At 39.9% G+C, this 23,095-nt stretch overlaps 2 protein-coding genes across 2 annotated transcripts; one reads left to right on the top strand and one right to left on the bottom strand.

Moving 5' to 3' along the window:
- The first annotated feature begins 2,424 nt into the window (after window positions 1–2,424).
- On the top strand, window positions 2,425–9,826 carry LOC121895994 (serine hydroxymethyltransferase, mitochondrial-like). Its single transcript, XM_042409587.1, has 11 exons — window positions 2,425–2,625; window positions 4,690–4,769; window positions 5,271–5,471; window positions 6,795–6,876; window positions 7,083–7,205; window positions 7,441–7,580; window positions 7,770–7,932; window positions 8,136–8,235; window positions 8,744–8,899; window positions 9,269–9,376; window positions 9,559–9,826. The coding sequence occupies exons 1-11, from the start codon at window positions 2,425–2,427 to the stop codon at window positions 9,684–9,686; spliced, it is 1,482 nt and encodes a 493-aa protein (XP_042265521.1). The 3' UTR covers window positions 9,687–9,826.
- A 6,985-nt stretch (window positions 9,827–16,811) lies between these two features.
- ndufa4l2a (NDUFA4 mitochondrial complex associated like 2a) lies at window positions 16,812–22,878 on the bottom strand. The gene is made up of 4 exons (XM_042409504.1): window positions 22,704–22,878; window positions 19,045–19,130; window positions 18,003–18,063; window positions 16,812–17,902 (listed from the first exon to the last, which is right to left on the bottom strand). Exons 1-4 carry the CDS (start codon window positions 22,746–22,748, stop codon window positions 17,846–17,848), a joined length of 249 nt encoding a protein of 82 aa, XP_042265438.1. The 5' UTR covers window positions 22,749–22,878; the 3' UTR covers window positions 16,812–17,845.
- Window positions 22,879–23,095: the final 217 nt, after the last annotated feature.

The raw sequence follows: 23,095 nt of genomic DNA, 5'->3' as shown, positions 1-23,095 counted from the left end.
TCATTTATCATGAGTTTTAAAACGTGAGCTTTGTGTTGTCTGAAACTATACTGAAACTTTGTGTGTAGTGTTTGATGAATTTTGTTTTCTGAATATTCATTAACAGAAGTGAAGACCTTTAATTCAGAATTAAATATTTACTATTTGAAAAATGTGATTTCTTAGCTCATTAATAAAACAAAATAGACAGATCTTTACGGACAGAATCATCTGTAGTTTTTGAAATACAGAGTGACTCTAAGATTGATTAATCTCTTGTTGATGTATGATTTATTAGGTATTTCCTCTTCAAAGAAGTGGTATGGAGTGAGATAAAACAGATGATTTACTCTAGCAGTCACTATTATCAGTGACACAGTGAGTACGCATGTCCTTGGCTCCTTTCCAGTACTGATTTTACTTTCAACCTTTGTACCTTGAAAAGTTTTCTGTTTTCTCAGCCGTCAGCTGTCACAGAAATGCTTTCTTTGTCTTTACGGCAAACACTACGGGTGAGTACATTTCTTTGATGATGTATTCATTTTAGAGCTTTTTGAAATATAGGCACAGATCCCCTCATATCTGTCTTAAAAGATCCCCCCCCCCCACTCCTAAAATCACTTATAACTGCAAACTAGGTCAGCTTGTCACCCCAGGTCATCTCAACCCTGACAGAAATGTCTTGTTTGAAGATGTGCAGGGTGTTTTATTGTATTTTCAGATTGTCAGACCAGTTGCATAAGTGCTAGTGTTTGTCTGATAACTGTGATTATCTCAGGTAGTCAAAAGAGAAAAGACGGCTACTGTTTGTCCCAGAACATTTTTTGTTGTTGAAGGAGAGTTGACTGTGCAGTCTGCGTTTTATGCAAGGCTTAATATACTCAAGGCTTAGAAAACATAATGAACACAAAAAGATGAAAGGAGGCTTGCTTCAACATATGTTTATGCTTGAACAGTAATCTGTCTATTTGGCCAAAGTAACACATAGTTACGCAACTATCATGCAGCTACAAGCTGGCTTCAACAAACAAGACCCTGATAACTAAGTCACTGCGTGTCTGCCCAGCCCACATTACACTTTTCATGTCCAAGGCTTTCCATAACCGCTCCACTGAATAACACGTTTGGTTTTTCACTGCCTTTCATTTAATGGATTGTTTAGAACATCAAAAGACACATTATTCCAACTCCCTTGTTTCCAAACCCCCGGTGCAAAGTATTATAATTTCGAGTGATGAAAGTGTTTTTGCACAGGCTCACTCTTCATAACGTTTTCAAAAGACAACAAAGGAGCAATCTTGGACAACAACAAAAAAGAACCCCTCGGAAACTTTTTTACTCTGAACAGACAGTTTATTGCACAATGGAGAGTTGCATCAGATCCCGTGACTTGGTATTTCTCTCCTCATTATAGGGGACCTTTTATGCTTTTCCTTATTTTTTTATATATAATGTAACAATGACGGATGTTCATATTAAACGTGGCCAAAGTGTCAAAATAATGAGACAAACGTATGTAGAGGTAATCACTGTGAGTAAAAAGCACCAGCTTCAGGCTGCTCTGAATGCTCAGTTTCCAATGTTTTTTTCTACTTTCAGCCCAAGTTGATGTCAGCTCATGATGGATTTCTTTATATGGTCATCTATTCCACGCACAGCGGGCGAGTTCACTGCTCTGCTCCTCTAACATTATGTTTTTCCCATTGTTTTGGAGGTAGTCAATTAAAATAATTAGTTTACCTGTTGGAGGTGTGCTGGTCATCTGCAGCTCTTCAAAAATCATCACTATGGCTGTTTCTGCTCGTACTGTTCCTCCCTGCATTAGTTCTAACTGATCCACTGCACCAAGTGCTCCAAATATCTCCATATGTTGTTGTGTCAGCCGTTTTTTAGCACCGCTAATGAAGTTCTGCTAATTCGGTGAGGAGTAGGTTTAATTTTCTGTAAATTCTTCACAATTAAAGTCTCCCATTATTTGGTAATTGAAAAGCTTTTAATACAAAGCAGTAAAGCAGGAAATGTTGGGTTTGCATCAGCAGTAACTTAACATGACTCTGATATTGCTGCCCCTCAGCAGCTTTCGGGAAAGCTAAAAGCCAATCAGGACAGAGTGGGCTCATCAGGAGGGGGGCCTTAAAGATACAGGAGTCACAGCTGCCGGTTAGAGACAGAGGATGAATTGAGGGGCTGCATAAGGGGCCAGTATAAGATAAATATGGAGTTTTTTTTTACCTCTAGTGGAGTCCCAGAATAAATATACAGAGCTGGAAATGAGCACAATAGGTCCTCTTTAAGGTTTTAACAGCATATAAAATACAGCACCATCTCTCTAAAGTTATCCCAAACTTACACATTATTTACAGTGACAAAGAACTGTTTTATTACTGGTACTTGAGAAGTGGAGATTAAGTTTGTCTGAAATTCTTCTTCTTCATCCACCACTCCATGCAGCCCCTCTTCTTCAGGGTTTCAGGATGTTTGGGCCGAGAGGGGCAGGTCATGGCGGAGCCGTGCAGGCGAGGCCTCAGCAGCGGCAGCGAGTGGACGGGACAGGAGAGCTTGGCCCAGGATGATCCAGAGATGTGGAGTCTCCTGCAGCAGGAGAAGGACCGGCAATGTCGGGGACTGGAGCTCATTGCATCAGAGGTGAGCCCCAAATATTAAGAGGAGGGACACAGAACCATCCTGTTTTGTGTTTTATTATCAGTTTGATCCATTTTTCCTTACAATTTTGCTTGACTGTTTATGATATTTATTATTCATTATTGAAAACATTACTTAGTAAGCTTTGTGAAAAGCTTCTTCCATGTACTATCTTGTGTGTAAACACAACATTCAGGCCTAGGCTGATGTAAACTGTGATGACCCATAACTACCCAGTGACAGTGATCCAAAGTGACTTGAATGTTTGTTCAGTATCTTACATCACACAGAGTTTGTGAAATTTGTTCTGGAAAAACAGATGTGTTTTGACACATAAACTCTAAGAAGGACTGATATACAACACTTACTCCATTCAGTTTTTTGGTAAAATGATGCCAGAATATAATTTCAACCAAAAAACAGACAGTAAGATGATCATATCACTACCAGTATATTACATTTGATTAATTGTCAGCCATGGTGGAAATTTGTGTAGGTTGCTCCTGTGTGCAAAATTCATGGAAAACTTTCACACCCACGCAGATTTATAATAACGCAACACACACTATGTAACACAGATAATTCAGTGTAAATTCACATATTAAAATATGCAAATCGTCTGTCCAATATTTTCAATAATCACAGTATTGTATGTGCAAATTAATAAAATAGTGAACTTGCAAGGTTGAGTTCATTACCTGCACTGAGTTTGGCGTGAAGGATGTTAAGTTCAAATTGTGGCTTTGTGTCTTCTGCAGGATAGCAGCTGTTCATACTGTGAATACAGGGGATGTGGCTAATTATCCTTTGTGCTTTACTGTGGACAGAAGTGTTTAATATGCAGTATGTGAGACAGATAGAAAGAAAAACAACTCAAAGTGTAGAGCAGCCTCCTTCAGCAGTGTAACCACAAGTCACTGGAGTTGATGTTTCTAGAATTTAACTGTTTTCTTCAGAGATTTCACCGACATTTCCTTCACATTTTTCCTCTTGCAAATCACTGATTTCATCTGAGTGGAAGCTGTGGGAAAAGAAAGGAGCTTTCATTCTTTTATTCTCCAGCAATTATAAATCCACAGCACTATCAGTCACAATGACATCTGAAAAATTTTCATCTTCTTGTGCATGTGCTGTCAGTCAGTCGTCGCTGCAGGCTGACTCCCAATGGAGAGCCCTAGTTTTTTTCTTCAGGAACACAGTCAAATGATCCCATTAGGTTCCCTCACTGATTTCTGCCATTGATCTTCAGATTTTTAGTTAAGACAAAGGGTGGGGGGGGGGGGGGGGTTGGTGTATGTGTGTGTTGAGATAGTGTTTTGAAATGTCATAGAGAGAGTTTTATGTCACATAAGGGACTAGTTTTAAATCCCCCTGGAATGATTGAGGGATCCCTGAACAGTGACAGGTTTAGTATAATAACAAGGCAGAGGGGGCGGCTGAGGAGGACAGAGAGAGAGAGAGAGAGAAAGAGAGAGATGAGCAGAAGTGAGAGTGGGAGAGAGAAAAAAAGACTGAGACAGGGAGAAAATTTCATTTACATTCATTTCCTTTTCTGCAGTTCCATCTCTTCCTCTGACTCTCAAGTGTCTTTCAGAGGCTTGACACTGTGCTGAACCCCACAGGGTTTCTGTATTAGCACGAGTCCTCAATATTCATCCCTTAATTTGATTGTAGTACCTCTAATACTTTAATATTTTTAGATAAGCCAATTTAATTCATTTTGGCAGCTTCCAGAAAAGGCTGTGTTGTGCCTTTTGTTAGATTTATGCGACAGTTTTAAATATATATAATATTCTATTGTTTTTATAATTGGTATTTGCAAGACAGATGTCTATAGTTGAACTAAACTGCATACTGGATACCTCTGTATAACTCAAATTTAGACTGTGGTTGCACTGTCTAAATGGGTCTCGCTGAAAAAGAGCAGGGGTGGTATTGAGTCAGCCTTCTCCAGGTAAATAAAGGTTATATTTGGATGGTGACAGTGTTTTGAATATATAAGGATAATAATAAATGTAGTGTGTGTGTGGCTCTGGATCTTGACACTGTGGTTGCTTGTCCTGTCAGAACTTCTGCAGTCGTGCAGCACTTGAGGCCCAAGGCTCCTGTCTGAACAACAAATATTCTGAAGGATACCCGGGACAAAGGTAACTACACTATTAATGTACTTCCCAAAATATATTGTTACAACAATTACAAAACTTTATATTAGAAGATTTTCAGAAACCCAAGCAAACAATTGTGTGAACTCCCAGACTCTGACCTGATATGTTACAATGCAATGTTATATGTTACAGTACAACACCATATGATATGATACGACACTGTACGATACAATACGATACAGCACGTTATGATATGATACATTACAGTATGATACGTTACAGTACAATACAATATGATGAGGAGGTGTGAGAGGGAAGTGAATGAATAACACTTGCTTGACCATCAATGTTAAGGTTCCCTTTAGCAAAGTACTTGAGAGGCAGTTAAGGCACTGTCAGCTTCCATGTGTGAGTCTGAAGCTGGATGTATATATTGACAACACATCTGGAAATATTTTTACAAATTTTTTATTTTTCAGAAAATTTTTATTAAATTAAAATTTTTCCTATCAAATTTTAATCGCTGTCTTTTGTCTGTCTAAGGTACTACGGAGGTGCAGAGATCGTAGATCAGATTGAGCTGCTGTGTCAGAAGCGGGCACTCACCACCTTCGGTCTGGACCCAAATCTGTGGGGCATCAATGTCCAGCCGTACTCTGGATCTCCCGCTAACTTTGCAGCCTACACATCTGTACTGCAGCCTCATGACCGCATCATGGGCCTCGATCTGCCTGACGGAGGACAGTGAGTGCATGTTTTACTGTCTGTTTAAGTACGAGAGGCACAAATACATAGTTTATTTTTTCATCTTTATAGCAAGTGATAATGTAACAGCTCAAATAAAGCAAATAAAAACATGTTACTAAGTTACTAAGACAAAATAAATCCATGCCAGAACAAACACTTTTTTTTTTTTTTTGGTGAAAGGGTGATATTTCAGTGTGATTAATTTTTTATTTTTTATTTTTGGTTTTAACCCTTTTTCTATAGTAAACAAATCAACAGGTACATTATGATTGGCCAAACACTGACTAATGATATAATGTTTCATTCTTGCAAGATATTAAATAAAAACTTAAAATAAAAATAAATAATATTTGCTAAATATATAATAACAAATAATGTGATATTATGCCATCACTGGGAATTCATAACAATCAATAATTACAAAATCTTATATTTCTAATTCTATTCCATGTCCGTCATTATCTGACAGTTGTTACATTATGGGTTTTTTTAAATATGTCATGAAACAGTTTGGATTTGTCCTCTGTGGTTTTGACATTTTCCCTCATGAAACTGGATGTTTTTATGGGACTTAACGTCAAAAGGAATTAATATAAATGACAAAATGTTAGTCACACAGCCTGGAGTTGTCATATTATACCACCCTCTTTGAAATGAATTTATTTTTAACACTTGAACTACAACCACAGAACTGTGGGAAATGTAAATATTTTTCCCAAACTGACACCCAAATACTAATTTCTAAGTCATATCGCCGCTGCATGTGCTAGTTAGCTTTAAGATGAATGTAGACATGCAACTTTTATGTCATGTAAAACTTATATTATGGATGGCTGGGAGCTGGCAGGGTTCCCAGAATCTATACTACTATTCAACATTTTATTGGAATTTGCGATGTAGGCCAACAAGTGGAAGATGAGTCATCAAAATCTTGACAACTTACAGAAAGAGATGCATTTTAGACAAATATTTGACATACAACAACAGATGGGGAAACAATACACCCAGTGGCACAATTTAACAATACATGACAGCAGTTTTCTTCTGATAGGACCATCAATATAATATATGAAGGCCTAGTCTTAATTAATTCATGTACAAGCCACTAAAGAGGAGCTGTGGATGAGAGGAAAGAGGCAGGATGAAGGCAGAGCATTTTATTCCTTTATTAGATAGCCACAGTTGAGAGATGAAAGGGAATGAGAGGAGAGAGAGAGATGGGGAACGACATGCAGCAAAGGTCCTGCTGAGACTCTGCGATGCACACTCTACTATAATCTAAGTTATGTCTCTACTTCTCTCTACTCCACCACATTTCAGCCTTACCCACGGCTACATGACAGATGCCAAGAGAATCTCAGCCACCTCCATCTACTTTGAATCTATGCCTTACAAACTGGATGTGAGTAACTTTGGTGACTTTTTGTAAATAGAAATAAAAGTTCAAACCAAATATATCAATTCATCAATCAAAGTCCAACCGTTTTTCTTCTGTGAAGCCAAAAAGGTATCAGACTGTAAAAACAAAATGACCTTGAAGTAACAATTTTCTCACTTTCAATTGTGTGTGAATCATCTCTCCGTCCTCGTCCTCCTGCATCATCTTAGCCCAAAACAGGTCTGATAGATTATGACCAGCTGGAGAAGACGGCCCGCCTCTTCAGACCCAGACTGATCATAGCAGGAACCAGCGCCTACGCCCGCCTCATTGACTACTCTCGCATGAAGAAGGTACCTCTTATGACAGGAATTATGTCCACCATGTTATATTCTGAAGTAGTAGTGGTACTTTAGAAAACACATTTATACTTTCAACACTTTAAGTGCAATAAAAAAGGAAACACAAACAAGAGAAAACAAGTTAAAAGGATGATGATCGAGTGTTTACAATGAAATAAGATTTTTTAGAAGACTGAACATGGGAGATGGTTTTATCACTTACTGTGTCTGACTGTGTGTGTTTCAGTTGTGTGTGGAGCTGAATGCCTATCTGCTGGCGGATATGGCTCATATTAGCGGCCTGGTGGCAGCAGGAGCTGTTCCTTCTCCTTTTCAGCATGCCGACCTGGTCACCTCCACTACCCATAAGTCCCTGCGTGGAGCAAGGTAAGGGTCTGGGCATTTCATTTATCACATAAACGTGTTGGTGGAAGTCAGGTCAGGTTATTAAAATAGCGTGGGGTTTTACTGTCCAGTATGTTCTATGTGCCTCTGTACTGTGTGTTGTCAAGTGACAAACGTTAAAGGGACATTTCAGGTTGAGTTTGCGTTTTACTTATTCTCTCCACCCTGCAGGGCTGGTCTGATCTTCTACCGAAAAGGTGTCCGGTCTGTGGATAAGAAAGGTCGGGAGGTGATGTATGACCTCCAGGACAGGGTGAACTTTGCTGTGTTCCCGTCACTTCAGGGTGGACCTCACAACCATGCTATCGCAGGGGTGGCAGTCGCCCTCAAACAGGTCCAGATATCAGTTTTATTTATTAATACTCAACAGTAGCCTGCAAAATCTAAAAAGGAGAGAAAATCCTTTTGGTAAAAGAACGTTTTGAACACCAGCTTAATTCCAGTAGCTTATGTATAAAACATGCAAGTCCTGCTTGTCATGTGGAGCGTCTTGATATGATCTCTCTCTCTCACACAGCATCATTTCAATCCCTGCAGGCTTCCACTCCCATGTTCAAACAGTACATCGCTCAAGTGCTGCTGAACGCCAAGACCATGGCTAACGCTCTGCTGAAGAAAGGCTACACCCTGGTGTCAGGTACTGAAGGAACTGAGGAGTGTTTTTTATGATAAACATACACTTCATAAGACTTTTGACTTTAAAAAAAAACATATTCATACAAAGTTTGTTTATGTTTTTGTGTTTTCTCACCGATTATGGAATTAGTTTTAGCATACAAAGCCATAGTGCATTACTACCACCTGAAGCAACTGACGCAACTGCTTTTGGATGACTTCTTTATTTGCGTCAACCTAGTGGATGGAAAAAGACCTTGTTTGCATTCTGTTTCATTTTAAGACTTTGGAGAAATTCAACTAACCTTCGCTTCACAGTTCAATGGGGAAAAGCCAAAATATAAGAAGGAATACTTTTTAAGAAGTGATGATAATTTTATCACTGTCTGCATGAAGGTTTGAGTGGAGAGTGAAGGGAAATAGTAATTTGTCGCCATCAGACACATTTGCCCCTGAGCTGAATTGAGCTGAATTAAATTTTTACCATGAAGCAAAGAAAAACTGTAAATCCCTCCTCCTCCTCCTCACAGGTGGAACAGACAACCACCTGGTTTTGGTTGACCTTCGACCTCGCGGGATGGACGGGGCTCGAGCTGAGAGGGTCCTGGAGCTGGTGTCCATCACCGCTAACAAGAACACCTGTCCCGGAGACAAGAGCGCCCTCACCCCAGGAGGACTCAGACTCGGTACTTAAATGAGTAAAGTTTGTGCAGAACATGTTGGTTAACTGATTATTCTTGGTAAAGAGCTGCAGGGATGGAGGATGTTCGGGCAGAATCTGTCCAGTATCATACAGGTGGTGTCAGTCTCTCTGACTGTGTGATACTGGACCCTTTGTTTTCTTTCTGTGTGTCTGTCTCTGATGTGTCTCTGTTTCCTTTTGTCTGTCCGTATATTTGTCTGTGTGTCCGTCAGCCTGTCAAACACAACCACCTGTCTCTCAACCACACCAGTCTTAACTTCTTTATCAACTTTGACAGAGCTCACCCTAATATTGACGTATCTTTTCTTTTTTTATTTATTCTAACCTTTTATCTGTGGTTGATTTCTCACAGGAGCTCCGGCTCTGACCTCCCGACAGTTCAAGGAGGCAGACTTTCAGAAGGTTGTGGAGTTTATTGATGAAGGAATTCAGATTGCGCTGGATGTGAAGAAGAAGACTGGTGAGAGAAGAAGTTTCTCTGTTTTGTGTAAAGTTCTGATGTTGCATTCAACTGACTCTTATCCAGTGAAGATGGTAGAGTCGGGGGTTTCATATACTGTTTGACCTTTGTTTTTTTTAGTAAGATCAGTGTACAAGACATGTTTAAAAAAACAAAAACCTGCTTCTACTTTTTCCCAACAGGTAATCTGGCCAGCTTCAAGTCCTTCCTGCTGGAGGATCCAGAGACAGTGTCGCGCATCGCAGAGCTCCGCCAGCGGGTGGAGCTATTCGCCAGGCCCTTCCCCATGCCGGGATTCAATGACCACTAACTGACCACTAACAACGTCAACCCCACCACAGTTAGAATGTAGTTTCCCCGTCACATCATGGACATATCCTTTTGAATTCTTCCCAATTTAGATTGTTTTCAATAATTTTGCAATGTAAACAAGCGCTGTTTCAAAATGCTGTCAGGTTCAGGTTCAGAAATTAAAAAATAACTCTGATGCCACACATTTATTACTTTTTAATGCCTGAAAATAATAATTTAGAAGGCAACAGTAGTATTAGTCATTAAAATGATTACCTTATGAGTTACAAATGGGTAATAATTGGATAACACAGTAATGAGTTGTCAGATTTACAGCATTTGATCACATCAGCAGGTTTTATTGTATCACCAACACATTAGAACAACTTATGACATTTGGCAACATATTACTGTGCAAAAGTCTTATTGGTCATTTTGGGAAATTAGGTTTGAACGTACTGGACATATTTAATGAAATGCTTTGTTTTTGATCGGACAATTTCCAGAGTGACCTATTAGTTTCTCATTGTAATGTACGTTATCTGTCAGCATCAACAGCTGCTGCTGCTTTCTCTAATACAGGATGTGCGTCACACACACACACACAACTTTTGTTGGTTGTCCTCAGCTGAGAAGGAACATAAGTGTTTTTAAGTATTTGGCTTTTTGTCACTAAGCCCTTTGTAGAGCTCTTATCAACATCAGGCTTTGTCGCAGGCCCTGGGAAACTCACAGCAGCTGTGTTTTGAACACTTGCTTGGTTTAAACAGACAAAACCACACAATAAAAAGCAGAAGCACTTAAACATTTTCTAACTATTCTCTTTAGGCTTTCTCCTATATATTCTCTTTGATTTGTTATTTTAAAGGATTTGTGAAGAATGTACAATGTATATACAGTAGATCTTAATTGCAATAAAAAAAAACTGATCCAGAACATTTAGAAGTTTGTTGAATTTTGTGATATTTCAGATGCTCCCTGTTTTCACTTCATATTGGTCTCGCTGTGCTGTGAAGCCCTGCAGCTACTGTATGTAATGCATTCACTTTATAGAGAGGCAGATGATTAATGTGTACAGCCGAAGGAGGGAGGAGACTCTTCTGAGTTTATAAACACTGAGTTGTGTTAAGCTGCTGGCATTTCCTCTGGCCATTTCCTGTCACCATCAACTTCAGGGAACAGTCCAGAAAAAAAAAATAAAAGCTGATCTCTAGACAGTGACGAGATCTGACAGGGAGATAGCTGGAGCCAGAGATTCACATCCTGAAAAAAAAATGGATGTAAAAATAAACATTTCATATATTTTTAAGGTGCTTTAGACACCTGATTTGTCCAATTTAGACTTTTTATCTCCACTGGGCAGCTGGCATTGTTTTCTATGTGAATAAATTGTTTCATAACCTCAATTAAAATTAAATTGTTCTTTGAATGAACACTAATAACCAGCCCGTACCTGATATCTATATCACGTTGTTTATATGTTATAAAAAAACAAAAACACGCAGGATGTTGAGGTAAATGAGTCCATCTTCACGCAGCCGTTTGCAGCAGCTCCTGTGTCCTTCAATGTCATTTTTATTTTTGTGATACTGTTATGCAGAGTGGAGCAGGTGGACCCAAACGCAGGAGACTGCAGGCTGCAGCGACGCTAAAGAATAACTTCTTTATTCAAGGTTCGTGCAGGCCAAAACAAAGCTGGCAGATCAGAGCAAAACACAAACAGAACGCAGAACAAACAGAGTAGAACAAAGGATCCAACCAGACTGAACTGAAAACCAGGACTTAAATACAAACTGAACTAATGAAACAACAAGGAACAGGTGGCAAGCCACAAGGGCAGGCTGGGAGTTGATAGGCTGGGGAAGACACAGGGAGCAGGGCAGGGCTAACACGACTGAATACAGGGCGGTGTGGAGGGAAAAGCAGGCTGAAGAAAACAAGAAAAAAGACAAAAGGCAACAGCTGCTCTGTGCTGAGGACAAATCAAAAACAGAACTTCATCCATGAGTAAAATAAGTCTACAATATAATCATGCACAATCCTCTTAATATATAAACCCTCATAAATCAAACTGTCTCAGAATCACATAAATATAATTTAAAGTGCACAAGTCATACTGAGCAAACACATGTAACAGCATAAAGAAAGACAACTGTTGCTCTGAATTTCAGTTCACTTTTGCACTTAGTTTCTACAAGAGTCAATAAAGCAAGCAACAGTATCTCAAGTATTCCTTAAATATAACTTGAAACATTTTATCTGTCCGACTCCCCCTCAGTTCAGTCTTAACAAACATGGAACAAGTCTGAGGGCACCTGGAGGACTGGTGGAGGGACAAAGAGCCAGACTGGGACCGAACCACAACAGATACTGTCTCTTTATGTCATCCTACCATCCAAGATTACATAATGCTAATAAATATAGACAATTCATGATATACATGAGAAGATGGGAGCATTATGTAACACTAGAGTCTTTCACTGTTCTCACAAAACCTTCAGATATTGTATTTCTATTTATTCAAACACTTCTCCCACTGTTTCTCAAATGGCTTCAGTCAGATCTTTATACTCCCAGATAGATAACAAGAGCTGGCCTCCTCTTTATTTCACTCTGGACTTTGTTGTTATTTTATTTCAATGTATTTATTTCTTATTCTAAAAGGAAAGTTTCCTCTGAGACACAAAGTCTTTTATATAAACGAGCTTTGCAACAACAAGAGCTACTGCTGCCAATTGGAGCGCTAAATATTTATTTCGCTGAAGAACTGAATGGACTTTTGTTTTGTGTGAGACTTCTTTGTGTCCTGCTCGGCGTTTCCAGTTTCTCTGTTGAGGTTTATTGCTACAGTTTCTGCCAGAGGAATGTGTCCCCTCCATAGAGACTGGCCAGCTGAGTCACAGGTCAAAGGTCAGGGAAGCTTTCAGATCTGTTGTCAGAACACACACATAAACAAACACAAGGACGCACGTCCACAGAGACACAAGAGCAGCATCACAAAACAAATAACGTCTCATCCGCTTCATCTCTGTGCCTGTTTCTCATGACCTGACAGCTCCTTTGACGCAGTATGTGTGTGTGTGTGTCTGTGTGTCTGTGTGAAATTTAAGGCTTTTACAAATCCTATAGGGAAACTGTTCGATCCCTCATGCTCCATCGTTCTAGGTCACTAGCCCTTTCTTTATTGCCCATGATCCCCGTAGTGTTCAAAAGCTGGATCATTTTTTGATGTTCGCTGCTCTTTCTTCTCTCTTCATTCCCTCTTTTTGTTGTATTACAGGGAGGAAAACACTGCCAACACTCAGACGAATATGAGCTCAGAGCACAGAGAGCCAAGGGAGAGGTCGGAAGTTTCCTAAGAGGATGAAACAAGAGTCTCACCTTCACTGAACAAAGCGAAGCTCCTGTGAGAATCTGTTTTTAATGTAGCCCTCGGCGGTAGCAAGGGGAGTAACTGAGGAAGTTAATAAAGAAGAAAAGAAAGGGAGGAATTAAGATGTCAATATTTAATATGACAAAGTCATGACAAAAAATACCATTCAAAGAAGATCAATAGACACAAGTTAGGGATTGACAAATGACTGAGGTCTCCCGCAGAGTTCCCAGAAATGTTTACTGCTCAGAGCATCATCTTTAAAAGAAAAAAGCAAGAATGGATGAACTATAAAGCCAACATCTTCCTCAAAATTAAGTTTTATAACTGACTTTGGGAACAAAGATGACTGCTCATACCTTCCCTATTTCCGCACAAGGAGTAAGTAGGCACATCTTATCCATTTCTTTCCCCTTTGTCTCAGTTTTGTGACAGACACATCACTTAAACAATTTGCTTAAACCTACCTTAAATATGGATCAGGAGATCCCTCTTAATGCCTCAGATGTCGATCTGTTCGATGTGGATCAGCAAGCTCCCGTAGTCCTTAGTTGCACTCAGCTATTCATATTCTCCAGAGCTCTCAGCCTTCATCTTCTAATAACGTCAGCGTTGTCGGGCCTTTGCCTTCCAGCAGCTCCAGGGGAAGAACCTGTTTTCGGCGCCCCTCTCCAACTCGCTCAAGATCCAGGAGCACTTCTGCAGCAGAGCACATTCCAGACCAACTTGTCCTAATAATCCCATTAAGCATGGTTTATGTAAATATCTCATACTCCAATCAAAATCCATGCTCTATGCCTTAAAGAACCACCCAGACCGCCAATTCGTTAACTTACTCATCCAAGGTGGGCCACGGTACCTGGTTGTTACCAGTGCCTTCAAAGTCCTTCCCATTCACCTCGACTACTAGCATCTTTTCAGCATCCTCTGGAAGGGCGCATATTACATCACAGTGCGTCTGACCTTCGGGTGCAAGAGTAGCCCAAAAATATTCAACTCTTTATCAGAACCACTTTGCTGGATCCTGACAAACAACTACAAACTCAACTCCCGAATATTATCCATCTCCTGGATGACTTTCTCACCATCACGTCACCATCTTAACCCCTAACATACGGTCTCAACACTGACATTATGCAAACTTGGATTTCCACTCTCATCAGAGAAAATGGAAGGTCCCACATTCCTGGAGTTTCTAAGCATCATCCTTGACTTTGTCTCAATCCAAGCATCCTTGTCAATTGAGAAAATCCACCAGATCTCATTACTTATTGCTAATTTCCTTTTGGCTCACAGATGCACTAAACGCCAACTACTTTCGCTGCTAGGCCACCGCAACTACACCTACTACTACAGGTTGATCCTTCTTGTCACATCTCCTCTCTATAGCTGCCTCTGCTCCATCTCTCCATGTTGGATGATGCATGTAAGATGGAACTAAAACTGTTGCACCAGTTCCTTTCGTCATGGAACGTTATCTCCTTCTTTTACGACGACTACATTTCCAAGCCAGAGGACATCAAGCTGTTCATTGACGTAGCCCCTTCTGTTGGCTTTGGCGGCTACTACAGTGGCAGGTGGTTCTCACCTGAATCCTCATCTCTCACCCCTTCCTCCACCAACTGCAAAATGTACCCAATAATCATAGCAGTAATTCTTTGGGGGCATGAATGGTCCAAGAAGAACATTGCCATCTACTCCAACAACAGCGCTGTCGTACACATTATTAATAAAGGTTGGTTGCATTGTTTGAACATAATGGAGTTCATGTGGAAGCTCACTCCGGTTTCAGCTCAGCAAAAGTTTACCATCCGAGTATACCACATCCCAGGCTACAAAAACGCAGTTGCTGACTCACTATTCCATTTCTTGTTCCAGATATTAAGACAGCTGGCACCAGCCACCGACCCTCTTCCAACTCCAGTCTCTGCATTTTCAACCACCATCTTCAACTGACCCCACAGCTGGAACATTTAGTCATCACTTCACAAGATGCAATCCTCAACAGCGTTACTCCCCAAACACTGGAAGTGCTTCAGAGTTTTCCATGCTTCCCATGGTCTTTCTTTCCCATTACTTGATGTCTTGACCCTCTCCAGCTTCACATTCGCCCCTTCTATTCTTAAGACTAAATCTTCCACCATACAGATCAACTTCTTCGTAAAACTGTCTTCAGGAGCACCATGTCCTGCCTTGTCCCACTCACACATCAACATGTTGATCAAACATCTCCATAAGGCCAAACTGCATCCCATGCCAAAACGTTTGCCTCTCACTTCAGACCTCAGAACTCTCCGTACAGGTTATCTGTCCCCTTACATCGACAAAGTCTTGGAATCCATATTCCTACTGGCGTTAATCAGCTTCTTGCACTGCTCTGAGTTCACCACTTCTTCCCCCAACCATAATCTATCTCGACACACAACAATGTCCGACATTTCCATTCATTCATCCAACACTCTCACCTACCACCTCAAACGAAGCAAGACCAACCAATCTGGTCTACCCCAACCCATCTACCTATTCAATTAAATTCATACTTAAGTCCTTATGAACTCAGACTCGACCACATAAACTTAAGACAAGCCAGTCAAGCTTCCCCCAAGATCCTCTGTTCATCACAGAGACAGGCAAAGTGGCCACATGCTTTGGTTCCAGCACCACATTCAGTACTATCAAGATCCAGAATACCCCTGAGCTATACTCTGGACATTTGTTCCTCACTCCACCACAACATTAAAATCCTTGGCTGCTGGTCTTCTCCCACATACCTCACCTATATCCACCATGACATGAATGACATCAGAAACACCCACATGCATCTTTCCACTTGAAGATTTTTTGGGGGCTCCATCCAAGATTCTCACCATCATCCCTCCATCCCTTGACACTACCCTCAACCCTTCATCCCTTCATCCCTTGACACTACCCTCAACCCTTCATCCCTTCATCCCTTCCGCTGGACCCTCAATCCATCTCTCCTACATCTTCCCAGCTCCCCTCCAATTCTATCCAAGAAATCATTTCAATCTCATATCTTTGTTGGCGTGGTCTTTGTTAGTAAAAGACCAGCAGCAGTGTTTTACTGTGAAATCTTAATTAATGAAGTGTTCACGTTATTTTAGTCTCCAGGCTTAAAAACTGAACTGTCAAACCATTTCCTTCTCTTTATCTGCATTTCTTTTTAATGATTTAGATGTTTAAATCGGAGAAAGAGATTTCACCTGGATTCTCTTAATCAGTTTGTTGCAGTTTCATCCTGCTCTGTGCACACAGTGTATATGTATGTGTCTGCAGTGTGGAGAGACAGTGGTACCTTTGTGTGTGTGTGTGCGTGTGTGTGGGTGGGTGGCTGAGTGCGTACGTGTGTGTGTGCATGTGTCTCTGTGTGCTGTAGTCAGTGTGCTCTGCTGTCATATATCAACGCCATGCTGGGGGACTGTTGAGCATCCTGCCACCCCTGTTGCTGATCAAAGACACAGTACCGCTGTCACACACACTAGATGTGGTCATAGAAGCACCAATCAGGCTGCAGAGTGACAGCTGCACTGCTAACAGATGGATCTGTTCTATCGCTGATTGTGTATTTTTATCTTGGGATGTGGAAAAAGATTCATATCAGATTCAGTTCCATGGAGGTGTTTGAATAAACTCACCTGTCTGTGTGTGTGTGTGTGTTTGTGTGTTTGTGTGTGTGTGTGTGTGTGTGTGTGTGTGTGTGTGTGTGTGTGTGTGTGTGTCTGAGAAGAAAAAAAAACTCCTATCCAAACATGAATCAGACCATTTATTTATTGAAAGAATTGATGCCAGTTTATGCATTTTTGCCTTTTTTCATAACTAACACAGTCATTGCTGAATTTAGTGGCTGCTAAACCTACAATCGTGTGCCAGTTATGAAGAAACATCTGCAGTCCAGTGACATCAGCACAATGCAGTAGGCCAGACTGATTTCCTCAAAGGTTGGTATAATTATTAAATTATCGTTCCTCAACGTTTTTCAGCTGCAGAGGATTTTTAACTTTCAGACACTGAAATGAAATCTTAAAGAAGCAAACCACTTTGTTTGTAGGTTTTAGCTCCCTAATTACAAATCATGCATATTTTACATTTATGCTGACCATTTTGGATGCATGCCACACACTGATTAGAGTTCTGGATGTATTTTTTCTGCTATTTCAGACAGCTATCATCTCCATTAATTTATGTGCAGAATTAAACTCAATTAGCAGTCTCTTGTTTATGTAATCCATCACTGCAGGTTTCAGGAGTCTGCTATTGAATTTTCATATCGCACAGAAGTGAATGGAAAAAAACAGATGACTGAAACATTCAGAATAAAACATTTAGATCTCTAAAACACTGCAGGTTAGCTGTGATGTTTGTAAATTTTCTAAAAATATACATAAATACAGCAAGTAAAATGTCAGCAAATCTTGTTACTTACTCCTCAGTTCATGATATATGAGAGAAACAGGCCAGGAAAGTTTAGACATAAAGGATGTATGTGCACATGTGTGTCATATCTTTCCCGTGAAAGTGTGTAAAAGTATGCAGAAATGCCACATATTTATCTTGTTCAATATTCATATGTGCCCTCTGGATCCATTCACCAACAATCCTAGTCATATCAGCTGCTTTGCAAACACGGCAGAGACACTAAAACATTATGGATCCTGATCTAGGATCCATTTCACCTTCCACCTACAATCAGGACGTCAGGAGGGGAGGGGGAGTGAATCTGACCCTAGATCAGGATTTTCTGGGATTTTTCCACTCTGGTTTGTGAGAGGGGGGCAGTGGGAAAGTCAGAACTCAGGTCCTTCCTTCTTCAGGTTTTTGTAGTCTGTGCTGATGGCCACAAACTGGGGAAGAAGAAGACTCATTTCAACGGAGGTTTGATGCTATTGTGCTATCTCAGTTTCCCAGCACTGAATACTTGCATGTGTGTGTCCGCTGCATTACCTTGTACTGGTATGTGGGGTCAAGTTTATTCCAAGGCTCTGGGTTATTGGTCTTGTTCCAGCTAAACACACACACAGATACAAACAGAGAATTGTAATAAGTTGGCATCGCATTAGACTCAATGGGAATCTGATACACATGAATCAAGCTCTTGTTTCAGAACTAACACACCATTATTCATTCACAAGTGACCCTGATACCCCTGAGAGCTCCTTTATGTCATCCTTGTTTTGTCAGATAATAAATAAAAAGTAGCAAAAGACAACCAAAAGTTGAGGATGAGATTCAAACTCATCAGTTAGTACATACTTAAAGCCCGCTCTGCCACCACCAGGACACCCTTCCTAATATTTTAATCAAGCATGTAAACAATCTCTGCAGCAAACAATGGATGAAAGATGTGCAGAGACGAGACAAGACAGCGCGCCATCCTGTGAGCTCTTCTTGAAAGCACTTAGCTTTGGCTGTGGTTATTGGAAGTGTAAATCAGCAGTTTGGATAGCAGCAGGAGGAGAGGAAACCCGAGCAAGAGGCAGTTAGAGGGGGAGATGAAAGCGAGTGGGGACGCCCGTTGTCAGTAACAATCATTAGAAACAAATCCCACTGCTTAATTAAAGAGGGAAAAGTATTCATTTTCCATCCATATGCCTTGTTAATGTTAAGAAATCTGCACTGCAGGGGGGAATTATAACTTACAAGAAGAAGAAAGTTTGAGTTTAATTAGTCTAAAATCCACATGTATTGTGGTGTACTCCCTCCTGTTCTGTAGGGGGGCATCAGTTAAGTGAAAACAGAACTAAAAAGATGTCTAATCCAGGGAAAACACTCCTCGGATCAAGCTGATTTATTTATTTCTAGTGAATTGTGAGGCATTTGACTCAGACAATGATGTTCACTCTTCAATATTTAGAAACTAAAGATGTTTAAATCATCTAATGTGCTGCTATTGTTTCATAACAACCAAGTCAATAGTCATACCAACATTTTACATTATTTCTGTTGCATGTTATCAGAAGTCACAATGAAATATGAAGATCCTTACGTGACATGGGGTCCTTTGGCCAGCCGCACCAGATACATAAATGCCCCGCCCATTCCCAAACAGATGAAGAAGAACTGGGGGATAAGCTGGACATAGAGAGAGATAAGAAAATGATAAGATTTTACTTAATATAATGTTAGTTGAATGAACTTAAATGACAACATGACCTGAACCTTTTACAATAAATCTCTGAGCCAACAAAGTGTGATCTTACAATCAGCGGTGCCTTGTATATACAGATGCTGTTTGCATTTACATTTACATTTTATCATCTGGCAGACACTTTCATCCAAAGCAAATTACAAGCGTGTTTGGTGCTCAGTTTAAAGTTAAAGAAGCTAAAACAGTCATCTCTGACTTTGTGTGATTGACATTTGCCTGACTGATTAGAGCCCACATGATCAGAGGGAGAGACAGCTGTGACTTACAGCCAGAGGTGGAAGAATAGTCAAATCCTCTAATATGCTCAGCACTCAAAATTTGACAAGTTGTATAGAAGAAGTGTTGTCAGTATTTACTTAGGCATTTGTATTTAATTATTGATTCATTATGTTTTAAGACATGTTTTAATGTCTTAAGTTGTCTAAATTACTTCATATCACATTAAGCTACAGCCAGCAGGCAATTATTTCAGTTTTGACTGGATGCAGGGAGAACAGCTCTGACCCAAGCTTTAAAAAAGACACCTACCAGCACCTCCATGTTTAACTAATTGACACATACACTGCCAATTCAAAGTTTGGAAATACCTTCCCATTCCCTTGAATGAGAGAGTGTGTCTAAAGTGTTGACTGCTGCTGTAGTTCAACACTGAAACTATTTCTTGGTCTGGCTAGCTGAGACGTGCCAGTAGGAGGACCTTCAGGCCAGCTATTTCTGAATGTTCTCAGTTTTAATGCAAGGTTATTCACCATCTGCTGGTTGTAGCTTCATAGTTTAAGGACATGATAGTGCTCAAGTGAATAAGTTTATTTCCCAAAATGTCAAATTATTCCTTTGAATAAGGAATACTACTAAAGACCAATTGATACATGTAGTAGAGCAAAACGATCAGGTGTCAAAAAATGGAAATACTCATGTAAACTGCCAGATAGTGTTTTTGGCTTGCAGTGAGTAAGTAAATACACTTTGCTGCCTCACAAGGAGCGTTACTTTTGGTTTAACAACACAAGAAAGTTTTTAAAAAAATGTTTCGAAAAAGCAATAAACTCAAAAAAGTTGGACATCTTTCAAAAATGATGTATTACACAATATAAACAATGTATTAATTAATAACTGACAAGGAAATTGATCAACTTGGACGTTTAGCACAGCTTGAGGAAAGAAGGAGACACTGGGGACTGTCATACCCAATGTTGATTTAGAGAATATCTAAAGTGTATCTTGGAATAAGTTTATTGAAAGTTTGGTAATAGTCCACCAGCTGCACACTTTAAAAAACTAAGAAAACTCTGATTTGCTGGTTATAAAAACAAACTCTAGTCTGCTGGGGAATAAACCTGTAGCTATGAGTGAGCATCCATTTTTCTGTACACATATATTAAATTATAATCTACAAGGCTTTCATGAGACATATTAAGATCTATTGTTGGACCAAGGTATATTAGAAATAACTAATATCTCAGGCATGTTTTTCAGTCTACTGTAGAGTGTCAGACATGAAGTGACACTTCCTGCTCACAGATTAGAGTTACTGTAAGAGTGTTGATCTGAGCAGCTGACCAACAACAGCTCTGAGGATTAACTACTGGCCTGCTTTTGCTCCGTCATCCTCCGTCATCCCATTGAACCTGCTGACACTCAGTACTACGGTGTGTGAGAGAAAACAAGCCATTGATTTGTAATCGACGATGATCCTTTAATTCAATGCTTCTTACTGTCGACTGAAGATTTACGGTAACACGACTGAACGATCATCACGTCTTTAACTTTATCTGTCTGACGGCCATTCAGACTTTCTCTGATAACGTGTCTCACTGCATCTGTCTGTCTGTCTCACATGACATTTTTTCTGTCTTCATGATGAATGAAGGTAGTTAGCACTTGGTTAGTCATAAATGATTTTACACTACTTTCATCTTTCACTGTGAGATAATTTGAGTCCATTCTCAGAAGCTCAGACAACACCAGTGGGACGATATTCTGACTCCTCCTGTCTTTCTGTCGCCATTTTGTGTCTGTCCATCTCTATCTGTCTGTCTGACTCTCTATCTGTCCATTTGTCTGGCTGAATATCTGCCTCATAAACTTTCTAACTCTCTCTAACAGCCTGTCTCTGTCTCACTATCTGTCTGTAACTTGATCAAGCAGGCTTATACAGTCTCACAGGGATTTGCTCCCTGCAGCTTCCCCTTCTTGCTCACTGTCTGTCTCTCTGCCTGTCTGTCTGTCAGGATGATAGACCATATCAAGAAGTTCTGGTGGAGCCTCATAAGTATTTCCTCCCTGTAGCTTCTCTCTCTCTCTCTCTATCTATCTCCTGGGAGGTTGATGACGAGAAGGAAAAACCCTGTCACTCCGGTCTCTGACAGCAGCGCTGGTTAAAACGCAGAAATAATCCTGTCCCCTGCAGGGGCAACTCACTTTTTTTTTTTTTTTAAATGTATATTAGTCCATTCATTTTCTAAACACTTGGATATTGTCAGTTTAGATTTAGAGAGGTTTGTAAAGGTCATGGTTGTGTTTTTAAAGTCTTAAGCCTCTCACAGCTTGGCTTGATCTCAAGTGAGCTACTACACGGAGCAAACTAACTTACTGAATTAGAGTCAAGATAAGATTAGATGAGACAAAATTAGACATGCCATCATGTCTCCTGCTGTGACCAATTCATTTACCAACAATATAAAAAACAGTGCAGGCAATCATCAGGTTTGTCTGCTACTATAAATCATTGATTAAGAAGTAGAATAATAGAGGGCCAATAATGTAGCCTTTTAATAGACGTCATATTAGACTGAATCCATAGTGCAATGTTTTCTGAAAGATCTACATTAAACTGACACATGCATTTTATGAGGATTTGATACAATCTATGATATCATAGATGACAGACATACATTACAATGGAGTCTATAAAAACAACATGAATTTTAACCTGAATTTAAAAGCTTAACCAGGAGCAAGGGCTGCAAATTAGCTTCAACTAGACACCCTGTAGCTTATATACCACACTGTCCTATATGTTACAATGATGAACTGTATTGTCCCTGTTAAATAAACAAATAAATAGATTAATAAAAAGAAACAGAATACAATACACTCACTCAGTGTGAGTCCCTAGCCTGTATTTACATTGATATTTATGTAGTGTTGATGCTGACTAATGTGCTCTGGTCTTGTAAATTAAATATCAGAAATTAAAAATTAACAATTTTCTTCTTTTTAATCTTATGTTCAGACACTGGAGCTGTCCAAATGCTGATTCCACCAAGTAAAGCACAACCACATTTGAGCAATTTTCATGTTTTAAGTTTGGTGGTCGGTGATTTAACATAAATATTTTACAAGCAAAATTCAGGAAAGTGAAACAAGTTGAGAGTTTATGTGAAACTCAGTTCTTACTCAAACTTTAGCTGTACGGTTAAACATTTTTTTTTATGAAAACAGGACACTAAAGTGCTAAAAAGCAGGAAAACAGGAAAGAAATTAAGATTACTTACGCCAGGGTGCTTCTTAGCATGCTCTACCGCTGTCCGAAATATCATCGTTCCAGTTTAAAATAAAATGTGGGGACAAATGATTCAAATAAGTGAGTCAAATATTTCAGGCCCTTGTCATCAGCAACCAAAAGCCTTGCACAGCCGTGCACAGACAGGATTTAAACCTGTTGCTCTCTGCAAGTGGAGAGAGGAGGAGGAGGAGGAGGAGGAGGAGGAGAAAGAGGTCATTTACATCTGATTACAGCCACTTCTGCTGCTCCCTTGTTTGGGTGATTAAACTGTGCAGGACACTAGTTTATTTTTTAAAGATAAGGTTTCATCCTTTGAAATGTACATTAGATACCCAGGACAGAGACATTTAATGCTTATATCTGGATGTTCAATCTGGAGAT

The sequence above is a fragment of the Thunnus maccoyii genome, chromosome 4, assembly GCF_910596095.1.
Source record: "Thunnus maccoyii chromosome 4, fThuMac1.1, whole genome shotgun sequence".
Lineage (NCBI taxonomy): Eukaryota > Metazoa > Chordata > Actinopteri > Scombriformes > Scombridae > Thunnus > Thunnus maccoyii.
The sequence above is the reverse complement of the archived record's forward strand: the minus strand, read 5'-3'. Positions and strand labels throughout refer to the sequence as shown.